The 10,496-nt window shown below is 35.6% G+C and overlaps 2 protein-coding genes across 8 annotated transcripts in view; one reads left to right on the forward strand and one right to left on the reverse strand.

Moving 5' to 3' along the window:
- Positions 23-6,408, reverse strand: LOC109848103. 7 transcript variants are annotated; one of them, XM_020417426.1, is made up of 8 exons: positions 6,271-6,408; positions 6,078-6,140; positions 5,905-5,990; positions 5,505-5,696; positions 3,269-3,323; positions 1,825-2,496; positions 848-1,375; positions 23-510 (listed from the first exon to the last, which is right to left on the reverse strand). In XM_020417426.1, the coding sequence occupies exons 3-8, from the start codon at positions 5,979-5,981 to the stop codon at positions 394-396; spliced, it is 1,641 nt and encodes a 546-aa protein (XP_020273015.1). In that variant the 5' UTR covers positions 5,982-5,990; positions 6,078-6,140; positions 6,271-6,408; the 3' UTR covers positions 23-393. The 7 variants fall into 7 exon arrangements, with proteins under 7 accessions (XP_020273015.1, XP_020273016.1, XP_020273017.1 ...); XM_020417427.1 differs by having other exon boundaries at positions 6,061-6,140; XM_020417428.1 differs by lacking the exon at positions 6,078-6,140 and having other exon boundaries at positions 6,271-6,405.
- LOC109850537 (AT-hook motif nuclear-localized protein 20-like) overlaps positions 8,171-10,496 on the forward strand; it is a 5,630-nt gene continuing 3,304 nt past the window's right edge. The window contains 1 exon segment of the mRNA XM_020420563.1: positions 8,171-8,248. Coding sequence (XP_020276152.1) covers positions 8,171-8,248 — 78 coding nt within the window.

Below are 10,496 nucleotides of genomic sequence, written 5' to 3' on the forward strand. Positions count from 1 at the left end.
TTTGATATTGTGGGAATGCCTAGGAAAAGAAACTGTGGCTTAAACCAATGCATGGTTAAATACTAATATACAGTTTGTATAAGGTATTCTAATATTCTATATGAACTCATTACACATCACCAAAGAAGAAACAATAGAAGACAACTAGAGTCTGGGGAATTCATTCATGAGCACAATAACATGAGCAGGATCAGAGAATAAACATGGTAACGCAAATACCTTAATCAAGACAGAGTAATCTGCAACAGTCAGAGGATTGACCTTGGCTGGAGTTACTGTATCATGCATTGAGATTCAGGAATTCATCACAAGGAAGAACTAACAGCATACCATTCTTTTAGAAAAAGCATATCCATTTTGAAAGCTTTGGGAACTTTGATGGTCGAAGTAGGATTAAGAAAGGTGCGACCATATCAGGGTTTCATTCTCCCGGCAAGCTCTAACTGTAATCTTTATTATGTTCACTCTAGGCACAGATTCAATTTCGCAGCATTCTCTTCTCTCTACACCCTGAAATGCAAATAAACTTGCGTAACTATCATGCATCAGGATAATTTGAATAATACGATGGGAGCTGAACAAAACGTTTGTGCACGAATGAACACAATAAAGATTACTGACATCAAAGGGGGTAATTCATACTCTACCTCGCACCTACCTCACGCATAGATCAAGATATTGCATAAATTGTATAAGAATGATTCAAGATTCATCACCCTCTTTTTTTTATCCGCATTTGATATACATCATTTAAAAGAATAATTTGATTTGAATATGAGACTGCAGACAGTAAAATGATTGTGTTTCTTTTTTCTTGAGATTATAAAATTTGTGTATCTATGCTTACCCATTGGAGCCTCTTGGCAGGTGTGAAAACTTCGACCTCAGAAATGGATTTCACAGAATGATTTCCACAAGATGATAGTTCCCAAGCAGTTCTTCTGATATAACTAGTAACAGTCTGATTCAAGTCCGCAGCCCTCACAGATTCGAAGTAGAAAACGTGCGGCATTGAGCAAGAATCGTTAGAAAGAGGTCTGACATTGAACATGAAAGGTGGGCTAGCCCTTTTGTTCCAAGCTGAGAAAGTCTGAAGCGGCCTTTGTAAATACCCAGGAGAGTGTAATTCCTCATAGATATGAACAGAATATCCCCATGAGATTGAGACAGACCATCTCTTTTGTTGATCATAACCAATGATTTGTTGTAGAAGCCTTGGTGACTCAACCATTGCAGCTCTCATGAAGTTGTGGACAGCTTCATAGCGTGACATTGAAGGAAAAATGGGATCGATAATGTCAAGATGATGCAAGGTGACTAGTGGAGCTTGGGGGTGAGCTGATAAGAAACCTGATACGTCTCCATGTAGGTCTATCTGTAGAAATAAAATCATCAACATGTGTTATGAAAGGGGATTAAATCATCAACATGTGTTATGAAAGGGGATTAAATTAAAGGAAGGTAAATTCCACAAAACTATTGGGTGCCCACAAAAGAGAGCAAAGAGAACTATCATGAACTTTAAATTTTGATGAACTGTTGAAAATTAAGCAAAATAGTTCAAACATATCACGACTTTAATTGTTGTGAGGTGTGGAAAGAGTTTATGATAGTTTTTCTCTATCCAAAACCCCTGAAGTTCATGGTAATTTTGGGAAAAGTACCCGAAGGATCCGATGTTGACTTGCCTAGGCAACAGAAAAAGCTCCCATAAAGCATTCGTATAAGAGAATCCAGGATTGAAAAGTTTTGTAGTGTTGAACTATTTGTATTCACCAAACATCTACTATGAGAAAAAAGTAGGGTATAATGCAGCCAATAAACCTGATGAAACCCTGGTTCTTTAGTTACCGAGACTCCAAGCTCAGTCATACAAGATTGAATAACATGGTCCTCTCCATAAACGAATGGATATCTCTTGAGGCAACCGTCTAAATTCTTCGCCAATGCCTTTGCAAGTGGGTAACTCACTGCAATTCCAGCTCCACCAAAAGCCATGTTAAACGCATGCATATCATTTTGTGCAACACACTCAGAATTCCCTCCAATGTAGTAGTACCTATTGTGATCATACTTTGCTAAGACATCAACAAGATTATCAATGATTACGAGCGTATCATCATCAGCCTTCACAAACCATCTCACGTCTTCGAACCCCAATTTGAATGTCTCCAAGATCATCCTTGCTGCTCTAATGGTTGAAGGATTGTTATGCTTATCGTATTCTTTGAATCTAGAAGTGTCTTCAGAAACTCTGAAAGGAGGTGAAGTTGAAGGCCAAGGGTATTCTGGAGCCTTGTCTAGCCAAACAACCCCGCGAGTTTGATTTGGTCGCCACCACAGATCAACGTAAGGCCCACGATTTGGCCATCCCTTAGCAGAGGCCGATATTGCAAATACTATGTGGTTGACAGTGGTAGTAGCAACTAAATTACCTGAAGAAGAGGATGCTCTGATTAAGGGGTCTTCTTCGTTGTATTGGTGCTTGAAGAACAACTGAGATGATTTGAAGTAAAGATGGTCAGACAGGACATGGATTAGGAAGAATATGAATGCGGTAAGCAGGGTTAATTTCATTAGACATGCTCCAAGATTTTCAAGCAGCTTGGAGAGCTTGAATCGAGTGAGTATTCTGCTGATCATTGGCACCTCTTGGAGAATGAAGAGGCAAAGTGAAAATATCTGAAGAAGTCTAAGAAGACCTTTAAGTTTTTCTTGTTAAGGAAGGTATGTTATTAAATGGCACAAGTGGGATCGGGAAAGAGAGTTTTCAATTTTAGATTAGATGCACTATCATGTGACCAGATCCTAAGCATAAGGAATGGACATGCCTCAAATACTAACCCAAAAAAAAAAAGGGCTTAAGATAAAATCCTTAGTAAAAGCAATAGAGAACAGCCTACTCAGTGAGCACATTATTAAACACTCTTCATTTTTCTCGAGTTGACAAAAACATGTGAATCTTCAGTTTTGGGCTGAAACTACATTGGTGATAGCTAAGTATGTAATATGTGATCAGCTGTAAGTTATAGGGACACGAAAGAAGGAAAGTAAAACCAAAAGTGTGAGCCTTGCGTTAACAGAAAAACATGTGAACATTTCTATTCATTTGAAAGTACACTGGTGATAGTTAAGTAAGTAATATGTGATCAATTGTAGGTTACCGGAACAAAAGAGGGAAAATAAGGCTTCATTCTTAATCCAAACAGAGAAAGAAACCAGACTTTTTGGGTCTTGGTAAGTACAATTAATTTTTTAATGCTCACACCTTTGTCATGAAGGGATTACAATAATGGTTGTCTAAACTTCTAGGGAAAAACAACCTGAAATATAAGATAATCCAAGTCAATGAAAATTGATATGAGATGCAAATTTAGAATCCCAGAATAAACCATACAGATTCCGGAAATAAAGTTAGTGAAAATCCTAGAATAAGCACTATACACATGAGAGACCTGGAAAAAAGATAGAAAGTATAAGTTGAGAATACTAATATAAATAGCAACTAGTGTTACACCTGCACCATGCTGCGTCATTTTTTTAGTTTAATTATAGAATTTTCACTTTACATTTTCTTTGCTCAATCATTGAGATATGTGAATTCAGTGATTAGCTTGAGCCTTGGGCATGATAATTAAATTAAAAAGAGGCATATTTCATAGACTACTCGGGTGCATTTTGAGCAATTAAAAAATCTAAATTCACATAAAGAATCAAATTAAATATTTATGTAGTGGTATTGAACATTCATTTGCATATGATATTGTTAGTAATCAAGACTTAGAATAATTAAGAAAAACTAAGCTTACAGCATAAATATATAACATATTACAATCTTTCTTAAGGTTACAGGCAAACCTTCAATTACCAAGAATCCTATATCATGCACATTGTAAATGGTACTTAAGTTTTGCACCTTCACCAACTTTGATATTGACAACTAAAAACTGAGATATGTGAATTCAGTGATTAGCTTGAGCCATGGGCATGATAACTAAATTAAAAAGAGGCATATTTCACAGACTACTCAGGTGTATTTTGAGTAATTAAAGAAATCTAAATTCAGATAAAAATCAAATTAAATATTTATGTACTAATATTAAACATACATTTGCATATGATATTGTTAGTAATCTAGACTCAGAATAATTAAGAAAAACTAAGCTTACAGTATAAATATATAACATATTAAAATCTTTCTTAAGGTTACATGCAAACATTCAATTACAGAGAGTCCTATATCATGCACATTGTATATGGTAGTTAAGTTTTGCATACATGCACCTTCACCAACTTTGATATTGATAACTATAAATTGATCATAATTTTGTGATTTCAGATTGCCCATGATGGAATCTGTCCAAAATCATTTACGTTATTATCAAGGGCATGGTAATACAATGCATTTTGTCAATGTGCCATTGGGATAATTAGATAGCAAAACCTCATTGAGAAAAATTTACAAATAAATAAGCAACAAAGAGGAAAAATTGCATATAAAGAAGCAACAAAGAAGGAAAATTATAAATAAAGAAACAACAAAAGGATATGGTTATGTACCCATAACAAAAAGATACGCATATAAAATGGATAAAATACTTTTATAAAATGGAGTGTAGCCATAAACTCTGCAAGAAAAGTGAAGTTGGATGCATAAGAAAAGCCTGATCGAACTCGCCTTATCAACAAATCACATCATTATGGAGTTGGAATTACTAAAATATAAAGGGATAGCAGAGTCCTTTTATCGGGATTAGTTTGCAATATTTATAGAGAGGAGATGAATTGAGAAAGAGTGGGAAGTTGATCAGGCTTAGGCACGAGTAAAATTGAGTTGATGAGGTAGTGTGCAATTAGTGGTAATTAAGAGATGTTATGTTTCAATACTGCATGAAATTGCAAAGAATACGTAGAAGATCTAGATGAATAGTCAATTTTCTAAAAAATTGACATGTGGCATCCCAGGATCTTGTTTTAGTATATTAGATAGATTGAAAAACAAATGAACTGCCAAAAGTTTCCACAAGCTTCCCGCCATGTTAGCTTTCAAAATCAAAACACTTTTCAAGTAATTACCCACTTTTCGAGGACTACCCAGACAAGGAGGAAGATGCCTATGTACCAACAACAGAATATCAACTTCATAAAATTCCTCCTAGCTTACTTCTTTAACATTAAGAGCTTGTTTGGTTGGGCATTTTTCGCTTGGATGTTCCTAAAGCTGTTAGGCTACATCAGCTTCCAAGCAATTACCTAGTTTGTTTGGTCAAGTAGGAGCGTGATGTAATCACTAAAAATCCTAGAAGGCAAGCTCCGTCCAATTCCCTCCAAAATAGACCGTTTTTCTTGTAGTTGTCAGGGCCTAGTTCGACGGTTGGTCTCCTAGGTAAACCAACTTCCAGGAGTTTCATGAAAAAGAACCAAACAGGCCCTAAGAAAGCTAGTAGATTAGCAGCTATGAATGTCGATTACGATGAAGATGCTAAAAGCCATAAAAGCCATACCTATTGGATAGATTTCTATATGGAATCCTGAGGAGAACATCTCTCATCAAGTGGAACTTCATCTTAATCATAAAGAACGGATCATTCCCTGAACTCCACAGTAATTTGACAGCCACAGACCCAATTGTTCCTCTTATCAAGTGGAACTTCCTTCTTCCCGTAACTGGGTTGGATTTTTTTTCTCCAATATCACTGGAAACAATACATCACATTTCAGTAAACAAAATGCTTCAGCTGCTCTGATCACAACGCCACTGTTCAATTTGGAGCAAGCCCTAATGAGCGTGTTTTCTCGAAAACAGAAAAAAAAAAAAAAAAACCTAATCATCGTGCTCAGAACAGTTCCATTTGATGATAAAAGAGGCGAATGAATATTTGGAAATTCATTGAACAAATTTACCTGATGTCAATTATCAATGGAACCCTATAGACACAGCAATGTAAGTAGATGAACCCTAGAGCGTCCAAACTGGCCATCTAAACAACCTGCGATGCAAAAAAGCAGGCAACTTTGGCATAAAAATACTTACGATTCCTGGAAATTAAGTTCAAGTACCCCCTGCGAGATCTTGCCAGAAGAAGGAAACGCAGATGAAGTTCACTGAGGAGCGAAATGCGTTCCTGAGATCCGATAAACTTTCCATCGGATGGAATCGCCATTACGAGAAAATGTAAGAAATTAATTGCGAAGGTCCGGGGTTTTAATAAAGAGATTGATATAGAAATGGGTTTTGAGGAAATAAACAAATAATTAATATCTTGGTACCACCGCAGCGGCGAGGTCGTTGTAGTATGATGCGGTGAGTTTTCCCTCCTGTCACCCGGGTGATCCGGGTTCATCCCCGGCGACGGCGCGCCTTTTCTTTCTTTCTTTTTTATTTATTTATTTGGGGGCGGGCGTCTCCTTTTTTGGGCCCAATTCAGCCCACATGATAAATGATTTTACTGTTTGACCCCACCTTTAATTAGTGTCAAATCTTATTAGCTAAGGGGTTGTTCACTTGTTTGTTTGCCAAAAAAAAAAATCAAAGAAAAGGAAAGATATTTTTAAGAAAAATAGGTTTTGGGATTGTTTGGTTGGCTAAAAAAAGGAAATCAAAGAAATGGAGATGAGATGAGATGAGTTGTCACCTTAGGGGGTGTTTGGTTCAATTTCTAGAAATTATAGGAAATGTTTTTCACCTAAAATATGATTTCTTTGTATTTCTTAAAAAAATTATAGGAAAAGTTTTGAGAAATTAAAAAGTACCAATTTTCTTGTTTTTTGTACTTTGCTTGTTTGGTTCAAAACAAGAAAATAGCTCATAACTTTATAGAAAATAACAAGATTTGGTAGGTTTTTAATTAAATATGGTATGTGTCAGATTTCTGGTGATTTCCTCTCATTTTGAGAGGAAATCGCTTTTTGTAAAATTTAGTAGGTTTTGATATTTTATAGAAAATATTTCTGTAAATTTTTTGTTGAACCAAACACAATTTACAGAAATATCTGGAAAACTTTTAATTACAAATTTGTCATTGTGAGATGTTTTGAGAAAAGTTTTCTCAAAAAGTGTGCAACTAAACAGCCCCTTATTATAGGATGATGTGAGTGATTTTTTAAGAAAACTTGTTTTAATGTTGTTTGGTTGGCGGAAAAAATAAGGAAATAAATTATAAGAAACATATTTCTTATATTAGGTTGTTTTCTTTTGTTTGGTTATTTCTTAAAAATAAGAAAATAGATGAGATGAGATGAGTTATCATTATACTATTGGATGATGTGACCCACACTTAAGAAAATTGTTTTCCTAGCTTTTGGGGAGGAAAACAAGGAAATAAAATGTTAATGAGATGAGATGAGTTGTCACAATCTTATAATTGTATGATGTGAGTGATTTTTAAATATGAGATGAGATGAGTTGAGTGATGTTGTGGATGTAAATAATATTTTATTAGATGTGGTGGATGTGATGGATGAGTTGTTGGATGAAAATAATATGTTATTAGATGTGGTGGATGAGTTGTTGGATAAAAATAATATTTTATTAGATGTTGTGGGTGAGTTTTAGGGATGGAAATGTGTGAAATTGTACTTTTTGATCTTTCTCGGTTTTCATTTCTATTTTTTGGTTTTTTAGGAAATAACCAAACAGGCCCTAATACAATATTAAATGTTTTGCCATAGGGTGGTGCTACAGGGATCCAAAAACACGGGAACCTACATGGGACATGTGAGGTGTCGGTTTCCTATCGCATGATGCTCTGTTCATGAACTGTGCATCATGCGACAGAGAGCTGACACCTCACATGTCTCATGTAGCTAGAATCTCATGTTTTTGGGTTCCTAAGACATTTTTCTTTGTGATAATGGAATACTACTGTTTGACCAGTATATATGAGTAGAAGTTTAGGTTGTAATCTTCTTCTTATTTTTTCTCTTTTTTTAGGAAACTAACCTGTTGTTCAGTCGTGACTCCTACGCGGTACCCGACTGACTCCTCTAAACAGCGGGGATGCAACCTGCTCTCATCTCCATTTTCAACTTCTTTGCCACTTGCATCGTCATCGCGATCATGGACGACTTCCAACATTCAACACCTCACATTTTAACTTCTTATAATAAATTGCCGGCAAAATATACAATACAAATTAAAAAGCTAACATTAATATCTTTTAACTTGAAAATGGAGATGGAGCAAGTTGAAAGACAAAGTCTTGCAGTGTCATCCATCGGAGTTGTTTTACTCCCTAACGTGCAGACAGTAAGTTCGTTGACCAACCAAAATGGTGACGACGAGGCAATGACTTTTTATTTTATTTTTTTTATCCGTGGCATGCAAGAAAACCTAATCTCCAGTTATAGTCAGAAGCAAGTGGACGGCCAAAGCTTGTCGCAATGTTCTCATTAATTTGATATTTCTGTCTTGTTCTTTTCTTGTGGGAGCCATGTGAGAAGTAACGTGCATGCCCTTGGTTTTTGGTAACAATTAATCAACAAGAAGAGATACGTGGGACCGATCAATAATTAATGCTTTAGTCCTTGTGATTATAAATAGTTGATCGTTAGAGAAAGTCATAGTTAATTAGTTCTACATCTGACATTATAGTTTTGAATTTGTGTTGATCAAATCTCATAGTCTAGTAACTCTAGTGTGTTTTGATTTATATCTCTAAAAATTAGCATAGGTCTTAGTGTTTGTTTAGCTATTCTTTAAGAGTGGGCCAGGGTTGATCCCGACCTAATTTTTGTTTTTTTTTCAATGAAGAGCTTTATTCATTTACCAAAATGGGAAGAATATATGTACATCAAGATATACAGTTCAAAAGTGAACTGAAAAAAAAAATCAAACTCAAAATTGAAACATAACAACAATTCCATAGGTGTGAGCTTCAAAGAGATAGAAGCCATTACTTGTTGTCCGCTGGGAATGAACTATGAAGAATAGTGATCATAATATCCATCTTAATCTCCTTGGTTAACTGATCAATGCTCTTGATTTTCAAGTTGAAAATTCTATTATTCCGCTCCTTCCAAAGCCTGCAAACTGTAGTTGCTAGAGCTATCCTTTTCAATCTTTGTTTGAAGCATTTCCCTTTTAATCTTCAGGTATACCATTCCAATAATATATCTCAATCACAAGCCCTCCATCTAAATTGGAGCCAATCCATGATATTATTCCACACACCATTTGAGAAGTAACAATCAAAGAAGAGGTGATTATGAGATTCTTGAGCAGAACCAGAACATAAACAACATTGTCCTGACTGAATAATACGTCTCCTAAGTAGTCTATCTCTAGTTAGCAGCCTGTTTAGAACAGCTAACCGCAAGGTAAAACTATGCTTAGGGTAATTCAAAGTATCCCAGACTGTCAAAAACCAATTCACTTTGCTTGTTAATTACTGGAGATCTATAGCTGAGCAAATCTCTGATAACTGAACTTTTGAATTATTGTAACATGAGCTGATACATTGCTTCATATTATCAATGCTTCCACAAATGATGATTGTTTTATCTCTGGCTTTAAGCAATTGCTTCCACATCCAAGAATCCCCTGAGTTCGTGTTCACTTGCCAGATTGTAGTATTTTTCAAATAGTTACCATGAATCCATTTTATCCACAGCCACTCTTTGTTAATATGTATATACCATATTATTTTTAGAGCAGTGGCAATGTTCCAAGTTGTTGTAGAAAAAATTCACAATCCACCATACCTCTTCTCCTTGCAAATTTTATCCCAAGAAACCATGAGAGATTTAAAAACCTGATTAGTTTTTCCCCAAAGGAAGTCCATGAATAAGTCATCAATTTTTTGGAGAACTTTAGATGGTAAAATATAGTTTGAAGTCCAGTACAGTCGGATACCCAGAATCACACTTTTGATGAGTTGAAGCATCGGTGCATATGTCAAATTATGATGTTTATTTTGTGATGGGCTAAATAGGGCCACAATCCAATCGGTTCTTTCAAGCCGAATATTGACCTTAAAAATTGGTCTTTTCTAAACCACCCTCCTATAGAACAAATCCAAACCAGAAAAAAATACGACAAAACTAGGCTAGGATGAATCCCCGCTCAGTTTTGAAAGATTTATCAAACTAGCTAGCCATAAGAAATAAATTAATTTAAAATTTTAAGCTACTAGATATTGATTCAAACTTTACGCTTAAAACTACTGAACCTCGTCTAATTAATGTGGTGTCAAATATGTTCCCTGGATCAATCACCCCTTCTAGAATCACGTTCAATCATGCACATAAGCTAGCTAGCCTCCCTATATAGCACCTCATTCATTTATGTGATTGTCGGGGTTCCTACAAATTCACATCAGATGTTGTAAGTCTTTCGAACAAGTCAAGGTCGGATGGCGACGAGACCCAAGCATGCTTGCCCTTTTATGGCGGCAGTTTACATTGGTCAAGCTCAAGCTCTACCAAACTTCACTGTTTTCGTTCGAATGTATATATGGAGCTTTATATTGATTAACTGGACTGTTTATGGTGAGATA

The sequence above is a fragment of the Asparagus officinalis genome, chromosome 7 (genome assembly GCF_001876935.1).
Source record: "Asparagus officinalis chromosome 7, Aspof.V1, whole genome shotgun sequence".
Taxonomy (NCBI): Eukaryota; Viridiplantae; Streptophyta; class Magnoliopsida; order Asparagales; family Asparagaceae; genus Asparagus; species Asparagus officinalis.

Excerpts from the sequence above, each read along its gene's own strand:
- LOC109848103 (XM_020417426.1), bottom strand. The coding sequence starts at position 5,981 with ATGGCCAGTTTGGACGCTCTAGGGTTCATCTACTTACATTGCTGTGTC. Across the intron at positions 2,497-3,268 it reads GTAATCCCTTCATGACAAAG|TTGTTCTTCAAGCACCAATA; the intron begins GTGTGAGCATTA and ends AAATCATCTCAG. Across the intron at positions 511-847 it reads CTGCCAAGAGGCTCCAATGG|GGTGTAGAGAGAAGAGAATG; the intron begins GTAAGCATAGAT and ends TTTGCATTTCAG.